The 13175-nt window shown below is 35.1% G+C and overlaps 1 protein-coding gene across 4 annotated transcripts in view; it reads left to right on the top strand.

The window, feature by feature from the left end:
* LOC150107818 (uncharacterized) overlaps window positions 1-13175 on the top strand; it is a 321462-nt gene that overhangs the window by 302107 nt on the left and 6180 nt on the right. For all 4 annotated transcript variants that reach the window (XM_090392071.1, XM_090392070.1, XM_090392069.1 and 1 more), the window contains 2 exons: window positions 1344-1456; window positions 8552-8636. In XM_090392071.1, the coding sequence (XP_090248197.1) occupies window positions 1344-1456; window positions 8552-8636 (198 nt within the window). The remainder of the gene's footprint in view (window positions 1-1343; window positions 1457-8551; window positions 8637-13175) is intronic.

Below are 13175 nucleotides of genomic sequence, written 5' to 3'. Positions count from 1 at the left end.
GGTAGGTCTAGGGGAAGTGGTTGGTCTTTAGTGGAGCAGATAAGGGATGCCAATTTTCTATGTGGTCTGTAACAGGTGGTCAAGTCATGTTTTTTTTAAGATTTTTTGATTTTTTCCGAGATGCCTTGGATGTAGGGAATGGTGATGGATCTAGAATAATCTTTTTTGTGAAGGGGGGGGGGGGAGTGGTGGGTTGTGGATAACTGGGTTAAGTATTTTTTGGATTCTTTTTTTTTTTGGGGGGGGGGGGGTAGCCATTGGCTGAGAAAGTGTCACGGATGTGATTTAGTTCAGTAGTTAAGGCTTGATCATTAGAACAGATTATTTTTGCCCTGTTGAATAGTGTCTTAATAACTTCATATTGTTGTGAGGGGGGGTTGATATGATTGTTGGTGAATGTATCTACCTGTATGGGTGGGTTTTCTATAAACTGAGAAAACTAAGGTTCCATCAGGTTGGCGGGTGACTAGTATGTCTAGGAAGGGGAGGTTATTGTTTGCCTCTTTTTCCAGGGTGAACTTGATTCTAGGGTGTTGGTTGTTTAAGTGGAGGAAGTTGTTTAGGAAGGAGAGGAGTGAATCTGGGCCATGTGGCCAAATAGCGAACGCTGCCAATTCCTTAATTATTAGTTATCATGTATAACCAGCGTATAAGCCTCTCAACAAGAATTTCATGATATCTGGTGGAAATAGTTCTAGGAGAGCAATGGATTCTTCATTTGGTACATTTGTGAATAATGACTCTAAAGTGGCTAAAATATCTCAGTGGTTAATTTTGATGTTTAATATTTTATGTACAAAAGTGCTGAATTTTTTAAGGAGTCCAAATGTCTGAATGTAATATATAATATCAGGGCTTTGAAATTTCATCTGTGGGGATAGACTGAAAAGTTGATTGAATAGATAGAAAGAAAAAGATGCTGATTTGAGAGTTTATCTGATGGATTTTGCTGGTAACTGCCAAAGGGCTGAAAAAGAAAAGAAAAGCCTTCTGAAATTATATAAGGGAAGAGAAAGGGTATGTGTGTGTGTAGGAGGAGGGGGGGGGGATTTCGTGTTAGCAGAATTTCCAGTATTGTGAGTGTTCAGTCATTGAATGAATTTAAAGTGTAGCGTGACTGATACATTTAGGTATGGATCTTTTTCAATGGGTCTTTTGACTCTATCGAGTTCAGTTGTAATAATTATATTTTAGTGGTTTGTAGCCAAAAGAAGTATTGCAAAAAAAAGAGTTATAGAAAATATATTTTCATTTAATTATTAACAAAAAATTAAGTTTGAACAAGTTTAAAATTTCATTTTTTATCATTTTAAATAAATTTCATTTTTTTTGTAATATCTAAGGCTCCAGTTCATGGCTTCTGGAAGAGTCTTCCTTCAGACTATCATAGCTCTGCATTAGGAATAATGCTAACACTTTCAATTATTTTGCTGCTATTAGCCAAATGGTTTTCGAGGTAATTGTCTGTTTCTGATAAAATACATTTAAAACATAATATATTATTAAAAGGTTTTCTATAAATTGTATGTTAAATAACACTATATAGCCTATATTTTATGCTGATGTATAAAAATGATATATAGTCAACTTGCACTGTCACCAACACTTATACTGAACTCTTTTACTATAACAAACTATCAAAACATCATAGACCAGGAGTCAGCAATGCAAGCCCGTGAGTATCATGGCACCCGCAGTGAATTTCTAGTGTACCCTCAGAGAAATCATTGTAAACTGCTTTAATTGTGCCTATTAAGACGAGAGACCACTGATCATAAGTAGTTTGAGTTGTTGATGTCATCTAGTTATCAATGCGACCACTCTCACTACCCTTCACACCGCTTCTAAACGTTGTTAGAACCCTTTGTTTTTTAGTATGTGTGTTTGTTGAATCACTCCTGCTATCAGTGCAAATATAAAATACTTTGTTTACAAAGATATTTTTAACCCTTTATAATGGATGAACGTGAAAGGAAAAGAACATACTATTTTAATGACGATTGGGAGGAAGAGTATTGCTTTATCAATCTTAATGGCAAATGTATTTGTTTATTATGCAATAATAGTGTGGCTATTTCTAAAAAAAAAAGTAATATAGAAAGACATTTCAAAACCATTCATGCCAATTTTAATTTTGATTATCCAGTGAAATCCAAAATAAGAAAATAAAAAGATTTTATCTGTGAAATTATCCATTACTAAACAGAAAAGGTTTTTTTACTAACCAAGTTAAATAAAATAATGTTAAAATTTGTAATCTCATTTTTCTTAAAAACAACTAATCATAGAATATCTAAGCCTGAACTGAGAGAAAAAAAATGGCTGTGTCATGAGCCCTCCGCAATTTTAAAATTTTATATTGTACTCTTCATATTAAAAAGGCTGCCGATCTCTGTCCTAGACGATGATGCTTTAATTACTGCTACTCTGCTTGAAAGCATGTGCGTGTGTGCACGTGCGCATGCACTTGTCTATATATAGAGACACACATATATGTCCAGCTAAAAACATTATAATCAACATCCTAATAATTTGAAGAACTCTCTCTCTTGGTGCCAGAACTGCTGCAACACAGAGTAGCATGGAACTCTATAAGACCTTTGAACATTGCAGGAGGTATGATGTACCATGGCATCAGGATTGCTTCCTATAGATATGTGAATGTTCGAGGTAGAGGATTTAAATGCAGAATCTCTTCATCCATGTAATCCCAGAGATGTTTCATGTGGGATTCAAGTCTGCTGAATTTAGTAGCCATGGTAACACCTGGAAGTTACTCTCATGTTGGTAAACAACTTTCAAATGCTACTGACAATGTGGCATAGTGTAGTTTTCTGCTGAACAGGAAAATCCCTTTCTGAGTAGTATTTGAAAGTGAGTGTTCTTTGAGCTCTTAATAATATAGAATCACACTATGAATGCTACATCGTTCACATTTAATCGACTGCCTTCATTTCATCAGTGAACACAGTCACTTAGTTTCGTTCATAATCCATCTGAGCCGTATACACTCAGCAGATTTATCAGATTCATCAAATGTTTTTCATTTCTAAATTTTTACAGATGTCAATGTTTATCACTATATAATTGTGTAAATATGGTATGTATTATTTTTATTTATAGAACGTAGACATGTACATTAGACATAGTATAATGTTTTAAATAATAACAGCTTCACATATGTAAGAGAAAACTAAATAAATTTATTACTCTTATATATTTTGGTCAATATATCCTGAGCTTCATATCCAGAGATAAGCCAGAACAAGTAACATTTACATTCTGAATACAAGAACAAGTCATACAGCATGCATATAATATCACATGTCTAGGTTACAGCTTTAAGTAAGAGGAAACACTATTTGAGTTCAGAGATATATAGATGTATACATACACACACACATAGTTTATTCACAATATGATATGATGTGAAAAGGGAAAAGAGATTTATATTAAAATTAGATATTGCAAATTTATGGTCTTCCAAGTCTCTCTATCTTGAGCTAACTAGTAGATGTCAGATGAAGTTTTGCAGTTCAGCCTACTAATGGTTTCACATATGTATTGCCAAAATTGTTTGTATGGTCTTCCTCTACTGCATTTGCCATCTTCTGGTTTGTACAGGATGAGGGATTCCAAAAAGGGCGAGACTTCAGGATGTCTGAGTTGTAGTTTTTTTGACTACACTGACAAGTGGTTCTTGCTTAGCCAGATTTAGCACAGCAGAGTTAGTGATGCGGTCCATCCAAGGATCAGTCTGAGACATAGTTCCAAAGGAGTTGATTAGATCTGTAGTTTTTTTGGTGCTTATTGTCCAGGTTTGAGAACCATACTAGAAGATGGATCTATTGGTTGCATGATATAGTCTTAATTTTGTCTTTAATGATACTAATGATGATTTCCAGATGGGGCAGAGTTTGTTATGGAAGACCAGAGCCAGCTGTTTACATTTTCTGATATCATTTCTGTATTGCTGATGTACGATCCAAGGTATTGAAAGTCCTTTACTCTTTCTATGGGTTTATTGTTGATATGAAGTTTTTACAACTTATTGAGAATACTTTGGACTTTTGGATGTTGATCTGCAGACCAATAAGTTTAGCCTGTGCCTCTAATTAGACTGAGATGTTTTTGTGCATTTGTTGGTTCTGTATCAATAAGTACAACATCGTCAGCAAAACTAAGATCAGTTATTTGCATGGTGTGGGTGGATGTTTTAATGTTAAAACCAAGATCTTCTGTGTTGATGGTCCGGAAGATGTAGTCCAAGCATATTAAAAACAAATAAGGTGCTAGTACATCACCTTGCAGGACTCCTGTTGTCACTGGAAATGATTCAGGTGTTTCTGTTTTAAAGATTACTGTAGCATTGTAATCTTTATAAGGCACTGAGATTGCTTGTATGAGCTTTGAGTGTAGACCATAGAAGCTGAGTATTTTAAACATTGCTTCCCTATTAATGGAGTCAAAGGCTTTTTTGAAGTCTATAAAGGTTAAAATGAGTGGTAAGCTTTTATCACGTGAACCTTCTATGATTCTTCTGATGCAATGTATCTGTTCTATTGTAGATCGTTTTTTTAGAAATCCAGCTTGGTTTTTTCTTAAAAGTGGTGTTAAGTAAGGTTTTATTCTATTGAGTATCATCCTATTGTAGATTTTAACTGTGGTTGATAAAGTAATACCTCTGTAGTTATCCATTCTATTAAGACTGCCCTTTTTGGGTATAGGGACAATAAGGCCTTGTTTCCATTGTTGAGGTATTATTCCCAGCATTTCTGAAAGCTTCTGCTCTAATTCCATCAATCCCCGGGGACTTTCCTGCTTTTGGTTTGATCTATTGCTATTTTTAGTGAAGTCTTAACAATTTATTGGTAGAGTGGTGGTTAGATGCAGGTCTGCTAGCTGACTTGAATGTTGGGGATTATCAATATTCGGTAATTCTTGAAAGTAGCTTCTCCATTCTTTCATCAAGTTCGAATTTACTGATAGCTGTCTACCATCTATAGATGTATAATTAATTAATTTTAAAAATTTATAAACAATTAATAGCAATCCGTTCCCAAAACTTAGAGATAGGCATACAGTCTTTCCGTCCCATTATGATTAGGACAGTGCTGTAGGGCTTCACACAATTCAAAAAATAGATGAGTATATTTGAACCTATTATAGTATATCATCTTAGTATGGTTCCAGTGAACTCTGTCTAGTGTTGATGGCATGAGAAGCAAGACCTGAACCTTCAGATTCCAAAAATTTTATATGATCTTGATGTTCTTGGATTCTAATAGTAGCAGCCAGTCTGTTCAAAGTGGCAAAGATGACAAGGAGGACTGTTAGTTAAATTTATGACCTATTTTTCATGGACAGAGCTGGGTGGTTGCTGAATGAATCAACAGCTTCTTTGTTGTAATAATGGACGTTGAATTGTAAGTTTGAATTATTGGAACAAAAAAGCTGTTGGTTCATTCAGCAACCACCCAGCTTTCTCCATGACAAATGAGACATAAATTTAACTAACCATCATTTTACCAAAGATGAATTAAATGTATTGTCAAAAGGTCCAGATTTTGCTTGTAACACCTTGTTGTTTGCTTCATTTAGACTTTATGGGATAGGTGTAGAAAAAGACATTAGGAAATTATACATAGAGATGGCATTAACAAGTTGAGGTTTGAGATTGCACAGATTTTGTATAAAGCTAAACCTCCTCCTCTGAATATTTCTTTACCTGAATTACATACTCTGTTCTTTACACTGAAATAATAACATTGTAGTAATGTCTGACAAAGGAAATAGACCAGTACTCATGAATACCAGTGACTCTAATCACAAACTTAATGTTTCACTGCAGGATAGAGATAGATCTACTTATAATATTATTAACAGAAATCCTATGCAAAGCCAGCTGAATAAATTGTGAGATCTTCCTTAGACACTAATACTATTGAAAAATTGCAGAAACATCATGCTTGTTCCCCATACATTTATGGCCTTCCTAAAGTATACAAATCTGGTTATCCATTATGTCCAATGATTGCATAGAATTGCCTACTTATTATTTGGCTGGAAAAATAAGTTTTGACTTCAATAAAAAAAAATTAAAGATCTTCAAGAGTCTGAAATATGGTTTTCTTTGATGTAGTTTCACTGTTTACTAAATATACCACTTCCAGAAACTCAACAGCTTTTACAAGTAGATGTCCCTGATGGCATCATCAAATTATTCAAGTTCACTATCAATGCTAGTTATTTTACAAGGCGTAATAAATTATTTCAGCAGATTGAAGGTACTCCGATGGGTAGTTGTATATCACCTGCTTTGGCTGATATTTTATGACTCGTTTAGAGGATATGATTTCCAACACCATTTCTCCTTGACCTCGCATTTGGCTATGTTTTGTGAATGACCTCTTTGCAATCTGGTCTCACTCTGAAACATTACTTTCTTGATAAAATTAACTCCTTACATACTCTCATCAGGTACACTATTGAACATGAATCTAACAACAGTCTCCTCTTTTTGGATACTTGAATACATCATAACTCTGCTGATAATATTGAATTTTCTGTTTACAGGAAGCCATCCTTTACAGACAGACATCCACATAGCTTCACATCATCATCATCTTTCACAAAAAAATAGGTATTTCCAAAGGCTTTATAAAATGATATCATAGCCTCTTGATTTCTGCACATCAGGGTCCTCTGAATTATTGCCATTATCTGATGTGATGTTTTACCGAGTGCATGCACACAATTTGTTCTTCTAAGTCTCTTCTATTACATTTAAATAAAATAGAACTGACTTTATTAATTAATGGATACAACGAGACCTTGATACAGAAAATATTTGATAATTATCATTCTTCCAGATTGCAATCTGATGTTAAAAAAGATCAGCATACCCTACCTTAAAGGAACATCTAAACAAATAGCAAGGACCCTTTGCAGATATAATTTGTATACCACTTTCAGACCAGCCTGGAAGTGGTCACCTTCCTTACCACCTATCAAAGATGCATTATCACTTCTGTCCATGCATGGCATTTATTAATTTAGTTTTTTTTTACATGTGTTATTATAGCCATTATTTAGAACATTATATCACTTCTGTCCATGCCTGGCATTTATTTAGTTTTTTCTTACATGTGTTATTATAGCCATTATTTAGAACATTATACTAATAGGTCTTGTTGATTTTATCTGTGTTTTTATGAACTTCTTTATACAGATTTTTGCACTTGTTTTTTTGCTGTTGCTTTATTTATTTGTTACCTTACATACTGCTATGATTTCTATTGGTGCAGTATGACCTTAGCTGTCCTTGTAGCACTAAACCCTTAACCAAGCCAAACCCAATTTTACATCATATAATGTAGCATTTTGAACAGTTTTTGTTTTGGCACCTTGTCTTTTGCCTTTTCCAGATCTAGAAAAGTGGGCTTGTTCCAAGTTTCCCATCCATAATTTTTTTAGCCTTTTCTCAAGTATTGCTTGTATAAATCTTATTAACATCTGACCTCTATGGAGTCAGACTCATTGTGGAAGTTACACACTATCACACATACAAAAGCTCATCCAACCGTGCATTAAAAAACTGATTCAATGTGTCTACATTTACATTCACAACACACTCAGACAGTGCATTCCAACCACTCGCCAACCATCTCCATGTAAACTGTGTGGAAAGGCTTATGTGTTCGTCATATATGTTGATTGGATTTTAATGGTATAGATGCGAACACAGATTGATAAGAAAATAACTATATCTTAGCAATAAAGTCAATAAATAGTTATTTTTTTATCAATCTGTGTTCGCATCTATACCGTTAAAATCCAAGTAACATCTCCATGTAAAGAACCTGCTCTTCACACCCTCCATACACAGTTTCCAGGGATGGCCTCTTGTTTCTCCCCTCCCTTTCCATTCTTTGAAAAATCTCTTCTATGTCAACCTGATAACAATTCCCTGACTAAATTATGTTTCAATCACATCACCCTTCCTCCTCCTCCTATTCATGACACTCTGCAATTTACCCTTATATTCTACATTCCAAAGACCACCTTTGTGAATCTTCTATGGACCCTTTTTTTTAACATATTCTCGTCACCACGAAAACCCAGTGACCAAATCTGTGCACAGTAATCCATATGAGGCCTGATCAAGGCCTTATATCATAACCTCTTTATTTCTGCATGCCGGGGTCTTCTGCATCATTGCCATTATTCGATGTAATGTCATCACAACTTGTGCAATGTGGTCCCTGAATTTCAGTAAGGAAATTCCTCAGTAATTCTCACACTTAGCTTTATTTTTATAGCTGGGTATTACGAGAGCTCTACTCCAATGTATTGTGATCTTGGAATAAATGCAGCCTAGATGTTCAGACATACTAAATGGGTTTCACTGTTATTTAAAGAAGTTATATAAAGTGAACTTCAGAATTATTCAGAAGAAAACAAGAATGTTGGTAAATATTTATACATAATAAATACTATGGCCATTGATTTTATTTTAAAAAATTCATGCACAAATTATTGATTTTAACAGGTTAAAACCAACTCTCACAAGGAAACAGAAACGTGCCTTAATGGAGAAAAGAGATTATGTCCAGAATTATGTGAAGCTTAAAAAGGTAAAATGATGATATATTCACTTGATATTACTAATGATAAACATAAATTAAATTAATAGAAATAAGGGATATCATAAATTCATCCATATTTCAATAGCAGAATGTATAGAAACTTTGCAAGTTTTGAAAAATAGACCAGGCAGCTTATAAGAATACAAATCTATGCATTGGAATTGTTTTGGACTTGCACTATTTAAAAGACATGGCTTCTGCCCACCAGCCCAATTTGCCTTTCATTGGTGCTTTTAGGTTTCACTGACCTGACAGTTGTTTTCAACTGTTGATTTTCATCAGCAACTAAGCAGAAATCTTTAGAGGAAATTTTTCAGGTGGCATTTTTCAGTATTCTAAAAAAAGGCAATCTGCAAATTACAGGGCAGATGAAAAAATAAATATATATACTTATTTAATATATTAAACTTTGGTGCAGTCAGTTTTTATATCAGTCCAACAAACAAGAAGTTGCAAAAAACTCCCCGTAGTACATGGTTAAGGAGAAAGAAAGAAATTGCTGTGTTTCTTAACACATTCATGTCAGGTGTACTCATGCCTTATGTTGCACTAGTACAGCCCAAAGCTTGTCCTGGTGAGAGCATGTTAAACAGGTTGCATTTCTAGCGACAAATGAAGATGAGAAACTGGTTCAGTAGGCTAGGCTTGGACCAACAGCTGCTTGTATGCTTAAAGAAAGTGGAGGAATGATAGTGGCCAGTTTGCCAGAATAATTCTGATGAAAATTTCTCTAAAAGGAATAAGTGATTGGAGTGTGTCTGTGAGAAAAGAACCATCTGTTAACCATTTTGCGCTTTCTAGATAATATCAAACATCTTTAGGGATATTTCTGGTACACACTCCAAATGCAATAAGTGTATTTGAAGGTTAGACAAGATGTGGCATTTTATATAAAATCAGCAGGTGTAATTAGTAGTAGTGTCTTGAGCAGAAGAAAACATGTTATTTTGGAATTTAATAAGGCTATGAATAAATTATTTCCTATATCATTTATGTACAAATTAATTAGTGGTGGTCCTAGCACACCACTAGTCACCTACTTATTTTCATGGATTCTGCTCTTCCATATACTACTTTTTTGGTATCTATCCATCAGTCACTCGAATCCATATCACCAATTTTGCATCCAATCATTCCTGAATTCTCTTTTTGACCAATTTTTCTAGTACTATTTGTTCTAACTTGTGTAACAGGGGTCCATGTAGTATTCTGTAAAATGCTTTTACAAAATCCAGCAGTATTGTCATGTAGCTATTCCCCATTCTCTTAATATATCTCACCTGTCACTCTATTATAAAAAGTTAGTCAGTTACTAAGGCATGACTGACCCTTCACAATGTCATTCTTATCCAATCATTCTGAATTCTCTTTTTGACCAATTTTTCTAGTACTTTTACCACCACTCCTGAGATATTGATTGGCCTATAATTTGCTACTGCTATCTTAAGACCCTCCTTTAAGCAAGGGAATTACTTTCCACTCTCTTGGGATTCTGAAAGAGCAGAGTTAAATAGCATAGGTCAAGGCTTGGGGTGCTTAAGGGTCAAAGCTGTATAACTGAGAGGAGACCTCCACATAGCCTTTAAAGAAATGTGGAGAACCGACAAGGGGCTTCTGACCTAATGTCCAATCCTCACCTTCTCGTGGTGCACCCTGTTGGGTATCTACCTGGATACTGAATGAACAAGGATGGGCTGGCAATTTGGGATTTAGCCGACCAAATTGTATTCTTATTGGCTTAAACCAGTATACAAAATGATGGTACAACATTACAAAATTTCATGCCGGCTGGGGCTTCACCCGGTTAAACAAGGCACCCGTTATTTTCACCAAGGAACCAAGGCGAACAGTGAAAAGTCAGCTACTGTAACAATTCTGAAAACACACCCCCAACTCAACATCACCAGAGTTAAAGATTGGTACTATCAACATAAGAAGCCTGAATGGCAAAGAAATAGAGCTAGCTGAGGAATTAGATAAGTACCAGATTGATGTAATAGGGGTGACTGAAACAAAAAAGACAAAAATTGGTGAGATCTTTCTGAGCAATAAATACAAAAGGTTATATTCAGGCAATGACAATCAAGGAAAAGAAAGAGTAGCCATAGTATTCAACACAAAATACGAGGCTAATCTTCTTGAATGGCAGGCTGTCTCCAGTAGATTGATGTGGGCAAATATCAGAATGGGGAATTGGACAATGAGACTTATTTGTGCCTATGGTCCCACAGTAGGTTCTATTAAGATAGAAGTGGAGGAATTTTTTGATGCTTTAAAGAAAGCAACGGACACAATGAAAAAGGAAAAGTTGGACCTCTTTGGGGATCTAAATATAGCAGAGCAGGAAATGATTGTCAGACATACAAAAATATTTTGGGAAAATTTGGAGAAAAGAGCAAAGCTAATAATAATGGCAAATACCTGTTGGATTTCTGCTCAGGACATGGACTGGTTATTACTAACGCCATGTTCCGTCATAAAAATGTGCACAAATTCACATGGAGAGAAGAGGCAAGGAATCAGAAAAGTCTCATTGACTATGTTATTGTTGATAATAATGTTTTCTCTCTGGTGGAGTGTACAGACGATTTGAAATTGGAAGTGATCACTATTTAGTCTTGAGCAGGATGAAATTGAATTCCATATCGAAAAGAATAACATGTAAGAAAGTTTTAAAGCGAATAAAAGTTGAGCAGCTCTCAGATGTGAACGGTAGACTAAAATACTAAAATACACAAAGATTATTGAAGAAAAAATGAAAAAGTTTGAGAACAGGAACCAAACTTTAGAGATTCAGTGGCAAGCCTTAGAGAAAACCTTGATTGATTCAGCCAGAGAGGCATGTGGTGAGATTGTCTGCAAGGATAGAAAAATCAGAACTCCATGGTGGACACAAGAAGGAAAAGAAGAAAGCATATCAAAAGTTCCTGGCAAATAAGTCAGCTTGTGCTCTGAGAGAATACAGAGACAAATGTAAGAAAGCGAAACACTGTGTAAAACTAGCTAAACAAAAGTCATGGGAGGACTTTATCAAGAACATAGAAAATAAATATGAAGAAGGTGGTAAGATATTCTGGAGGTTGTTGAAGAAGCTTAGAAATGGAGGAAAGAGTGCTGTAAAAGGAGTTAGAGATGATAAAGGTGACATGAAAACTGGAGAAAAAGATATCCTTGAAGTATGGAGTAATTACTTCGAGAAATTGCTAAATGAAACAAGCAGTGATAGCACAGTGGTAAAAAACACTCAACAGGCATACACTCAGGAATATATATCCATACTTCAAGTAGAAAAAGCCATCAAAGGCTTGGAATGTGGAAAGATAGCAGGAGTAGATGATATTCGACCAGAAATGGTGAAGTATGGTGGTATAAAAGTCAGAAAGCCTGGACAGAGGGACGAATTTCTGATTATTAGAGTAGAGCTCTCATAGCACCCATATATAAAAGGGGAAATAAAACTGAATGTGAGAATTACAGAGGTATTTCCCTACTGGGTATTCCTGGCAAGATCTATGCAAATATACTTGAGAAACGATCGAGAATAATTGTGGAAGAAAAGCTTAGTGAAGAACAAGCTGGATTTGGGCCAAATAGAAGCTGTCAGGATCAAATCTTCACTTTACGACAAATAGTTGAGAAAGCATGGGAATATAACAAAGATCTATATTTAAGTTTTGTCGATCTGGAAAAGGCATATGACAAGGTCCTACGAGAGAAGCTATTCAATATGCTACAGTTATATGGTGTCAATGGGGCATTATATCAAGCAATACTTAGTCTTTATCATCATCATCAAATTCCTGCCATGTACCCTCAAGGAGTGTACAGGATATGACAGTACTACATGAAAAAATTACATCATTACTAACTTCCTATCTACAATTTTCCTCCAAATCAGTCTGTTACTTGTCAAGACTCCAACATTATCAGATCTTATATTTCTATCGTCTAAGGCACTTTGTACCGTATCAATCCACCTATATCTTGGTCTTCCTCTGGGTCGTTTTCCTGCCAACCTGGCAGAGAACACTTGTTTTGCTAATCTTTCCTCTCCCATTCTATTTAAGTGACCATACCATCTGAGATTAGCTCTGCTAATGCATTCCTGGATGCTGACAATGTCAAGTTCTTTCCTAATATCATCATTTTTAATATGATATTGCCATTGATGCCATCTGTTCACGCCTCTAATCTTTCTCAGGACTCTCATATCTGCGGTCTCTAGTCTTTGGTCAAGTGTTTTACTTCTGACCCAGCTCTCAGATCCATAAGTTAAAATTGGTTTGAACACAGTCTTGTATACAGCTAATTTAGTGTTCCGACTAATTTCTTTCTTATTCCATATGAATTTATTCAATTGACTTCCCACGATACCAGCTTTGCTGATTCTGTTGTCTATTTCTATATTTAGTTTACCATCTTCAGTAAAAATTGTGCCTAAGTAGCTGAAATGTTTTACTTGTTCCACAGGTTCTCCATTCACAACACAGTTGACATTTTCAATGATTCTGCCTATTTTCATTGTCT

This window comes from Typopeltis vanoorti, chromosome 4 (genome assembly GCF_054136105.1).
Source record: "Typopeltis vanoorti isolate ZY-2024b chromosome 4, IOZ_Tvanoo_1.0, whole genome shotgun sequence".
NCBI lineage: Eukaryota > Metazoa > Arthropoda > Arachnida > Uropygi > Thelyphonidae > Typopeltis > Typopeltis vanoorti.
Note: the sequence above shows the minus strand (reverse complement) of the source record. Positions and strands in the feature narration are given on the sequence as shown.